At 49.9% G+C, this 11,040-nt stretch overlaps 1 protein-coding gene across 1 annotated transcript; it reads left to right on the forward strand.

The window, feature by feature from the left end:
• The first annotated feature begins 1,862 nt into the window (after positions 1 to 1,862).
• Positions 1,863 to 10,357, forward strand: MSTN (myostatin). The gene is made up of 3 exons (XM_078594041.1): positions 1,863 to 2,586; positions 3,206 to 3,579; positions 6,309 to 10,357. Exons 1-3 carry the CDS (start codon positions 2,124 to 2,126, stop codon positions 6,687 to 6,689), a joined length of 1,218 nt encoding a protein of 405 aa, XP_078450167.1. The 5' UTR covers positions 1,863 to 2,123; the 3' UTR covers positions 6,690 to 10,357.
• The last annotated feature ends 683 nt before the right edge of the window (positions 10,358 to 11,040 follow it).

Raw genomic sequence — 11,040 nt, forward strand, 5'->3', positions numbered from 1 at the left:
AATGACACGTTCTACTGCCATGAGAATGTGGAATTTCCAACACTGGCCCATCACCTCCAAAATGGGTAAGCACGGTCCTCAGTTGATTAGTTGAGACGGGAGAAGTTTTCAGTTTGGAGTGATGAATATTGTGAATGAAAAAATATGCGCGCACAGACGTAGGATTTGACGTAACTTGTTATAATCGCCGTGGCAACGCAATTAAATTATGAGATATACAATTTAGTCTAATTATGACTTAATGAAACATATGCGATTCATTGCCAAATGCCATCTTAAGTCCTATATTATGGTTAAATGGGTGTTCACTTAAATCAGTGTAAATGACTCGCTATGACACACGGAACAGAAACGTGCCCAGTGTAATGGAAAGTTCCACGCTTGGAATTACAGAGACGTCACGCACGACAGCGGAGGCGGCGTTGGAGAAGAGCGCAGGGGTGTCAAGAAAAGTGTTGAGCCAACGGACTCGTGTTGCGTGACTTTATCCTTTCAAGCTACAACGCCATACGATACAAGACACAGGAATAACAGATGGGTTAGAGGGTATACAAAAAACACGTTAGAGACATCATATTGAGTTAAGAAAAGTGGGCTTCGCGGGACACGTAGCTAAAAGTGATGATGGTCAATGGTCGAGACTAAGGACGTGTTGGGAGCCAAAGGAGAGAATACGCCCGAGAGAATATCGCGGGTGACGGAACAATAAAATAAAATCGTGTTTGGGAGCCGGATGGATTGTTGTATCCCAGGACTGTGAGAAGTGGCAGCGGCTTCATTCAAGAGTGGATAGATCATGGCCGATGATTGACAATTTGAGCTCGATTCACATGTTGACGTAACGGTCAACACGCGCCAACATCCATTTAGCGACATGCCCCATTGTTGGCGGTGGTAAAGACATTGACTACAGATCATTGATTACAACACGTTAACTGCGCATGATCTCCGTTGGCTAAGCAGAGTTCTGCTTATAATACTTGGATGGGTGACCAAGAAGCCTCGCCAGGTATTGTAGACGTGGGTGGGACTTGGTGGTGGCCAGAAGATGGCAATGCTGAGCGTCAACCCCTCTTCGTATGCGTTCTGGGTTCACTTCGGGTTTTCCTGGTTCCTGCCACGCGAAGTCAATCACTCGTTAATGAAAATGGCCAAACAGCTCAATGCAGACTCTTGGAAATAGACGAGGCTTCCCTTTGTCAATTTATGGCTGGATGAAGGCCTCCCAAACAAGTGACATTTGCTAACACGCGCACCCTATTATATGTGCAGGCCTACGACCCATGTCAAATCGGGCCCGATTCACGTACTGTATTAGCCACGGGTTATATTCGTGCGAGTTGTGTCGACAAAACTCCAATGTCTCCATTACCAGCAATGGAACGAACTAAAATTTCAACAACAAGAAAAATTCAGCTGTGTTGCCAAGGTGTACATCTGACCCATTACGGAGCCACGTGCGATTAAAGATGACTGTTATTCGCTCCTCGTGTCCACTTATCAACTCCGCTCGGAGCGCGTTCCAAGATCACGTCTCAATGTCGATATTCTTTGGGTGTCGATGTTTCTAGGGAGAGGAGTAGGATTAACGTAGAGGTGATATGGGGTAGTTGCGGGCTGGATGAAGAGGGAGGTGGTGGAGGATGGAGGAGGAGGAAGAGTGCTTCGCGAGTGTCATGTCTCACGGGGGACTCGCTTGTCACGAGCAACGCATGCGGATTTCACGCCAGAAATGCGCACTGACGAGCCCCTCTCTGCGAGCCAATAGCTGCAGCCTCGCAAGCTGGCGGCCCACGCTCTCACCGCTCCCTCCGTGTATATAAACACAAGCACCCGATAGAGCAGCAGGTCCACTGGCTTGTGCGCTTGCACGCAACACGGTTTCCGCGTCAACAAAGAGAGACGTCTCTCCTCTACGTGCGCCGCGCACGTGCACGCCTCGCTCTCGCGTCCTTCCACCACCTCCATCGTGGACATCACGGTACCTTAAGCGACTGCGCACGGCAGCTGTGTCCTGTTCGACTGACCCTTCCTAATACCCTAACACCCCCCCCTCCCTAACTTCCTCGTCTCTTCTTCGTTTCCTTCGCTTTGACCGAACATCCAAAATCGCTGCCGACCTCATGGAGCGTGCGGGCGTTGCGCGCGGCTGCGCATACGTTCTGCTGTGCGCAGTGGCTCTCTGCCCTCCGCTGTTCGCCCGCGAGCCGCTGCTGTTGCCCAACCGCACACAGCCGGTCCCGCCGGTGCCGCTGGGGGAGGCGATGCCCGCCGAAGAGGCCGGGCTGTGCTGGGCGTGCGCCCGGCGCGAGCAGAACAGAATGTGGCGTCTCGAGTCGATCCGCGCGCACGTGCTCAGCGAGCTCCGCCTGCAGCAGGCGCCCAACATCAGCCGCGAGACGGTGCACCGCCTGCTGCCCGTGCACGCTCCGCCGCTGCAGTTTCTGCTGCAGCGCTACGGATTTGAGGAGCAGTCCGGATTCCCCGGCGGCGCGGCCGACGCACCCGTCTTCACGTCGACGATGATGCAGAGGGACGAGGAGGAACATGCCACCACGGAGACGGTCATCGTCATGGCCAAAGAGCGTACGTGCTTCCCTACACATTAACCAACACATTCAAATGTCCCCCCCCCCGCTCGATTGAGCGACTCTGAGACGGATCCAAGTTCTCATGGCGGGGGTGAATGTACCCATAGGACAAACCACTGGTTGACTTTGCCACGACTTGGTAAGCATTTGATCGACCACATGAGATAACTAATGAAGAGTTAGACTCCCGAGTCGGGATTTGATCTCGCAAACTTGCGACTGCGAACTGCGAGCGTAAAAACCATTCGATTCACACGACAGGGCGTACAGGTTAACGGCATGCGTCACGTAGTATAAGACCAGCTTCACCGAGTCATTTTTCCAGAGGGGTCTTGCATTTAGAGTTTTGGTCAAGTTCTGTTTCTTTTTAGCTCATTAACAACTTGTTTAGTCCAGGAGAAAAACCCGGTACAGGCAGAACAAAATTCCACACCATTCAGCGAATACGGAAAATGCTCAGCGTAACAAACCCCCAGACTTTGAGCTCACTCGCTCGCGTTCTTCGTTAAGTTTCCACGATGTGACACACGTGTGCCAACCCCCCACTGCTCACCCCCCCCCCGCTCCGCGTTCCCACCATCCCCTATGCCCCCACCCCATATCTCCCGCTACAGTCGACCCCAAAGTGCAAGTGAGCGGCAGGCCAAAGTGCTGCTTCTTCAAGTTCAACCCCAGCACCACGATGCACACGGTCCACAGGGCCAACCTGTGGCTCTACTTGCGCCCCGTGCAAAAGGACACGGACGTGACCGTGCAGCTGATCCGCCTGCAACCGGCGGCGAGCGGCACCGTGGGTCGCATCCACATCAGGAGCTGGAAGACACGTCTCACGTCGCCCAAAGGACACTGGCAACGCATTGACTCCAAGAAGTTGCTGCAGAACAGCTTCAAGTACCCCGAGAGGAATTGGGGACTGGAGATTCACGCCGTGGACGCAGAGGGAAACGAATTGGCCGTCACGGAGCCCGGCCCGCAGGATGATGGTCTGGTACGTGGGTTCGCGTTCGATTGTTTTGACCTCTCGTGCGCGATGCCGTGGCGTCAACGTCGCTTGCTGCTGCTGCCGCGCGTGGTGATTAAGGAGGCATTGACACGGGGTTACGATGCGCACGACATTCATTTTAAAGCAAACAACTAAAGGCGTTACCGCTGCTTCGGGCAGTTACAACAAGCAACTTTTCGACCAATACCACTGCCCTAAAACAGAATAAACTATACACGCAAAATGGGGTTTGTAGACGTCAAAACGCGCTTCTGTGACCATAAGCTCGGTCCTCACTTCATGCATTGCATGTTCATTCTATAACCATGGCATACTTCGCGGTGTAGTGCACACAGTAATTATTTATACAGCGCTTAGTAAAACAATTATAGCCCTTATTGTGGGGGGTACATTACCTTGTACAGTCTATGGTTTATACTGGTAGGAACCTCCTGGTGACACCAGCCCACAGGGGATTATTGTGTCCGTCGTGCAGAGAGGAGCTGGGTGGGGAGGGAGGGAGGGGCTGGGTGGGGAGGGGCTGGTGGGGAGGGGAGGGTGGGGAGTGGCTGGGTGGGGAGGGTGGGGCTGGGTGGGAGGTGGGAGGGGTGGGGCTGGGTGGGGAGGGGTTGGTCACCCCGTGGTGCCCTTATAAAACTCAACGTTTAACCTACTCACGCCGGCGTGTGCCCGCCCTCAAAGTCGGGCATATTTGCGTAATACACCACGCCACTGTTGACCCTGGCCATTGACCGATCAACCCAACATTCCTACCAGCTCCCTCCACAGGAATGTGTTCTACAGTAGGCATTCCATCTGGGGTAAAGGTGATGGGGCGGATCCACCAGGGAAGCCTCTGGAACGTTCCCGAAGGTTCTATGAGGGGCGTGGCCAGAGGCGGGGCTTAGCCGCCGGGGATAGAATATAAGCCGGGGGCACAGCAACGTGCGGGGTCGGTGTTCGAATAATTGAAGAGGAGCTCCGCGTCGCTGCTGCCCCGCCACCTCCACCTGCCACGTGGCGGCTCGACCTCCAGCCGCTCAGCCGCTCCCCAGCGCGCCGTCAGCCAGTGGCGTGTTGGGGAGCGGGTGAGCGCCACGTGGCGCGGGGCAGCGCAGCCACCCGAGCGGGTTGACATCTGCGGAAAGAGAGATCCGAAGCTGTATCGAAGATTTATTAATAAACAACTTGAAGTCCTTACCGTTTCGGAGCCACTCATGACACGTTCCAATGCCTGTTCCCTCAACTTCACCCACTATCGTGAAAAAGTATGATTAAATAACCATCGCGCCCTGCACGGCGTAGAGAGGTCCTCATCCAGCAGTGGATTGCAAACATGTCGGTACATGTGCATAGTTTATATCTATCAATGATGAGCTAAGCCCTCGCACAACATGCTCGGCGGAGTAGCAGCCAACTGAATTGAAAGTACATCAAGTGGAATCGCGAACCCATCGGTGCGGATCTTTGAGTTGTATTCGCTCGCATGCACGAAACTGAAAAATTTACGACTTCAGTTATCGGTGTTTTAAATTGAAAATTGGCCAATGGAACTTGAAAATTACTTTTCAAGGGCCATTTGATCTTTACGGCGGTATTCTGGGGTACCAAATAATACAATACGGCCGAGGCAATTAAATACTTTATTTCTGGGACACTATTTTTTCCAGGGGCGTTACTTAACTCCGCGACTGGGGTACCAATCAATCCGAAATCAGTGCTATTCCGCGATGTTCAAACGCAGCGAGGACGATTGTGCTGAAACCCTGAACGCTCGTATGCACCGTAGTGGTGCATCGTGTACAGCTCGTCGAGATGAGTCAATTGCCGCGTCGCTGACCATCAACACAGACTAAACATGACCGCATCACGGACATTGTGCGAGAGCCAGGGCACGATGGCACCCCGGGGTACCGCCATAAAGTCCATTTAGAGAGCGATTCTGAAAAGGGTCATCGCGTAATATAAAATTCCTGTTATAGTGCAGTAATTATGATGGAAGTGCTGAGTTTGTATACCGTATGTTTGAACCACTGCCCACGCAGTACTTTATGTTTTGTTACCGTATTATATTTAACGTGGAACTAGACTCATGAATATATAATGATAATTCAAACTTTGTCGCAAGAATATTTTAGCAGGGTCCTGTATCCAGACGGGTGGTCCACGCCATTATTGTGTAATGGTCACGTAGCAAGAAACCGGAGAAAGTGGAGAAAAACCACCGCGCATAACAAGGGTGTCACCCGGACTTATGGATTAACTCCATTGTTTTATTGCCATCTCCTTGGCCACCTCACAGCATCGTACCGTCGAGGATTAGGTTCAGCAGCAGGGCAAATAGGGACGTTGCTAGTTGAAATAATGGTTCGGGGTTAATTCAGCCCATCATTTGTCCGGGGGTAGAGAAGATACCACTTCGTGGGGTAGTTCACATTGACCGTCCCATGGATAGACTCGTCCTCTTTCATAGGGAATTCGAATTCCCACCATTGGTACAGGGCTGTGAACAGGAGATGAGCACCGCCTCGTTGCTCATCTGAACACAGTATCATCATGGACCGAGAGGCAACTTGCACTCAAGTGGCAGTGCCGTGCGTTCCCGAAAGTATCCCGTGAGAAATAAACCTCTCGTAAAATGGAGAACAGAGGGATCTCCCCTTGCCTTGTCCGTCTGACCGTCTGGTTGGGTCTGTCCCCTCCCCTCTGCTCCCACCGCTGCGTCCGCACCACAGAAGCCCTTTCTCGAGGTACAACTGGTGGACCTGCAGAAGCGTTCGCGCCGCGCCGTCGGACTCGACTGCAACGACCCGGGCAGCGAGTCGCGCTGCTGTCGATACTCCCTCGTCGTCGACTTCGAGGCGTTCGGTTGGGACTGGATCATTGCGCCGAAGCGCTATAAGGCCAACTACTGCTCGGGCCAGTGCGAGCACATATTCCTGCAGAAGTACCCGCACACGCATCTCGTGCAGCAGGCCAACCCCAGCGGCTCTGCGGGGCCGTGCTGCGCGCCCACGAAGATGTCGGCCATCTCCATGCTCTACTTTAACGACCAGCAGCAGATCATCTTCGGCAAGATACCGGACATGGTGGTGGAGCGCTGTGGCTGCTCTTAGAGAGGGCAAGCGCTGGGCTGGCTGTCGTCCGAGTTGGAGAGGGTGAGGAAGATGAAGGGATGAGAAGGGAATGCGCCCGGAGCGCAAAATACGAGGGTCTGAGACAACTTGTGGCGGGTTTGTGTGTGTGCGTCTGTCTATCCTGCTGGAGTGAGGTGCAGTGGTTGTACAGTGGCGTAGCGTGGTTGGCATGAGCCCTGCTTAAATTAATTAGTTTTCCTCTCGTCTAATTGCCCCCCACCCGACGGTGCTCTCCATGGGCCCCAGTGTAGTTGTTAACACACACACACACAGGTAGTAGCAATCACACACACACAGTTGTTAACACACACACACAGGTAGTAGCAATCACACACACAGTTGGTAACACACACACAGTTGGTAACACACATACAGTTGGTAACACACACAGTTGGTAACACACACACACACACAGGTAATACCAATCACACACACAGTTGTTAACACACACACAGGTAGTAGCAATCACACAGTTGGTAACACACACACGTATGTTTCCCATTCAAGTCAAGCTGCTCCACGCTGCACGGTGTTTGGTGACTGCGGAAAGCTGCAACCCAATTGGCATTTTGATAAAGGCTGCTCTACAGCGCTGCCTGCCGTGAGCGATGGATGCGATTGCACCAGGATGCAGTCAATACATTATGGACTCACTATACGTGTATATCGATTCACGGGTGTGATAGTCGATGCATTTTTTTTCTTGAGATTCGTTATACACGCATGTATCAAGATATTCACGTTGGCACCCGTTTAGCCACTAGAGGCCGCTACACTTGCCAATTTCCAGAAGAGAATCGTATACCGAATTGGGACCATGAATCGCGGCGCGTATCGGCACTCGCTGCGAGGGTAAGGCACAACGGTGCTTGATTTAATAATAATTTACATTTGTAAAGCGCACCTGAGCTGTCCGGGGCTAGGCTCCAGAAAAATTTGTCCCAGAAAAAAAATCCATAATAAATGAAGTAGTGGGGGTTAATATTATCCTGAAATTTGCACCATGTTACAGTATTAGAGGCTAAACATTCCACAAATTCACGTATTCGTGGTTTAATCCGTCCCAGATTTTCCTGTCGACATGCCAAGCGAGGCGGACGAGCGCGTAGTTATTGGATACCGTGAACGGGTGGCCACCAGGAACATCGGGACCCTACAGCCGGCTGGGGAATGGCTTTTGAGAACCGCTTTCTTGACGGATCAGCGTCTCTGTCGACTTATCGATCTATCATCTATTTAAGTCGCTTTTCCCAGGACATGAGAGGGAGGTAACGATTAGTCGATGAAAATCGGTTGATACTCTCACGGTACGTGCATATATTTCGAGCGTGTTAACATTCGATTATTTTAGATATGTGCCAAGGCCGTAATTATAATATATGTTGGGGGGGACACATCCCCCCCAATATTCAAAGATGCTCAAAATGTCCCCCCCCAATATATTGCTATAAAATAGATTCGTGTTTATATGATTGTGGTTATGGTAGTACTTTATTAATCCCTAATCTCTGCCATTACATACAATGAAACAAGAAAAGGTAAAAAAGAAAAAACAGAGCAATGTAATGCAATACACTATTTGACATTATTGTAAAAAATAAATAAACAGTCCATCCTATGTGTTAGTGAATTTTTTTTATATTTTAGGCAGGAAATTAGTTTTAAAATTTTAGATTATTTTTCTGGGGGGGGACCCCCAGACACCCTGGAAGATTTGGTCCCACCCAATGTTGACTCCATAGCTACGGCCTTGATATGTGTAACTCCCTTTCAAATTATAATGCATGCAACGAACGTGATGTAATCTTTCAGGCAGACGCTACAACCAATATTGAAAGACAAAAAACGATTATTGACTCGATCATGGCCCACATTTGTGATAGTCGAAGTAGAGGGGGTAGGGTAACTAGGGTTTTCGTTGTCTGGTTTATGTGCAGTATGTACAGTACCCGTAACCATTGTACATTTACGGACTCATGACACGTGCTCTCAGCCGGGATTGTGTGTGCTTAACCAAAAATCTTAATTTGAAATTGGTTACCCTAACGTTTCTCGTTCCTCAGTCCTTAAAATATCAAAACAATCATCCGCATTTTTTATATATCCCATTTGACTAACGCTGCAATGTGGCAGTGGCTAAAACCCGGATTCGAACCCTGGAATCTCAGCTGTTCTGGCTCCCATGTTCTAGGTGCTCATTATAATTTGTGCTTTTGCCCGATCTGACAGTGCACTAGCTCAGCTCAAACATAGGTTGTTGACTGTTGCGTAACCGCAGCGCTTGTGACAGGCGAGGGGCCTCGCTGGCACGAGGACACGGGGCAAAGCCCCACGTGTTTGAGATTTAATAGCCCGAGGTGGCTGGCAAGATGCACCACCCCGACTATTGCCACCCTTGCTCCGAGTTGGATCCGCCAGGCGCTCCACCGTTGTTGCGCAACCACGCACGGACGCGACAGCGCCCACGAGACGTAGCGCTTCGTGTATCGATGATTGTTGCAGCAATGTCATTTTGTGCACCGCTCCATGGTCAAGGTATAACGGTGACATGTGTAAAGCACTTACATTATTACACTCTGCCAAAGGTATACAATTTACACTTCAAAGTATGTGTATTTGCAAATCATTAGTCGACGAGGCTTGCCGATTTTGAATGTCCCGGTTAGTACACGTATGTTGTAACGCACTGTAAGCGCTGCATAATATATTTTTTACTGCGATATGAGGATGGATACAGATTGGGTTTAAATACTGATCGCTTACGGCGTAACAAGTAGTGTGCGTCACGTGAACACGTTATTTGAAGTGTACGAAGTATGTGTTTCGTGAGCGACAGATGTATGAGAGTGCGTCGCAATTCTACAACTCATCAATCCGTGCAAATAAGCTTTATTCGACACGCGTGGAGGTGACAATGATGTGTCGCGCATGCTTTTGATTTAAACAAAGAATCGCCGGTATGAGTCTTTGTTTAAAAGGTTCATATTCGCCAGAGAGACCACTTCACTGCACCCACGCCGACGGAACGCACAGGCAGCTTTAACGTAACTCTACGCCTGCTATGGTTGAGGCTACCTCCCAGTGGCTTAGCCGTGGTGTGGGCATGTGCCCTGGTGCAAAGGAAACAATTTCCACCCCCCTACCACCCTGTCAACAGTTACGCCACTAGCCACGTCAGAAGATCTCGCGATAAGGCTGTAATTTTTGGACATTTATAAACCTGGAGCCCTTTTCAAGGATGCTCCAGAAAAAAACCCCACAGCAACTCCTCAAATGTACAAGAAAACGTTCGGTGTTTTGTATAACCTAAAGAGTGGGCTGCATCAGCACACAACAAATAAATGTTTCTGTAACTTTGTGTTGCTGCTTTATTAAAAGCATTGTGTGCCACAAGGACACCGACTCGACCTTGGGATCCCTTTCGTGGCGGAGCTTGCTTTGTACCCCACCTCCGAAGTCACCAGTCAACCTTCCCTCGCTCAGTGCGAGGTTACGTATTTTGCTCCACTGGCCATATAGTCTGAAACGCTCTTCACCACCTGCCATGCGTGCCACTCATTGCCGCTATTAAGTTCAGGCAAACATACCCTTGTTTTCCTCTGCCAATGACTCACTGCCTTTGCTCAATAAAATCAATATGCACACTGTTTCTTTGCAGCGTCTTGAGATGCGGGTGCATTTGGACGCCGCTATATAAATCCACATTGCATTGCGTGTTCGTATGTTTGAACGAAAACAACTGAACAGGATGATAAGCTTGGCTCACGTCTCAAATAATAATCATTGAACTCTTAGCTCTTGGAATAGCTGCCGGTCATGCGTGGCCACTTCTTCTGTATAATATGAGTCACAGCCGTAGCCTCATTGGCATATGCTCTATGCAAAAGGGGCATTGCCCAACACGTTACCTATTGTTATAGGTTTTTACCCTTTTATCTGGCACCAAAACTGACACCTTTATACAAGGGATCATGTTTGCAATAACCACAACACAAGCAGTCAAAATGCAAACAAAAAGAGACAACTCTGATGATATGCACTGTCCTTGAAATTGATTGGTCCACACCCGAGATGGCTTTTCTTATAACCTAGTCTCCACTGGTGTTGGACCAGATGACGCCAAAAGGCGTACAACTCAAAAGCAGCGCACTATCAGAGTATTGAGAGCTCGGGGTAAGCATTTACATTATGAGACCTCCTTTGCCAGTAGCAAGATATAGTAATAGGTTTTTACCCTTTTATCTAACATTATCAGAGTTGTCTCCTTTTGTTTGCATTTTGACTGCTTGTGTTGTGGTTATTGCAAACATAATCCCTTTTATAAAGGTGT

The sequence above is a fragment of the Lampetra planeri genome, chromosome 1 (assembly GCF_965212315.1).
Source record: "Lampetra planeri chromosome 1, kcLamPlan1.2.h2, whole genome shotgun sequence".
NCBI lineage: Eukaryota > Metazoa > Chordata > Hyperoartia > Petromyzontiformes > Petromyzontidae > Lampetra > Lampetra planeri.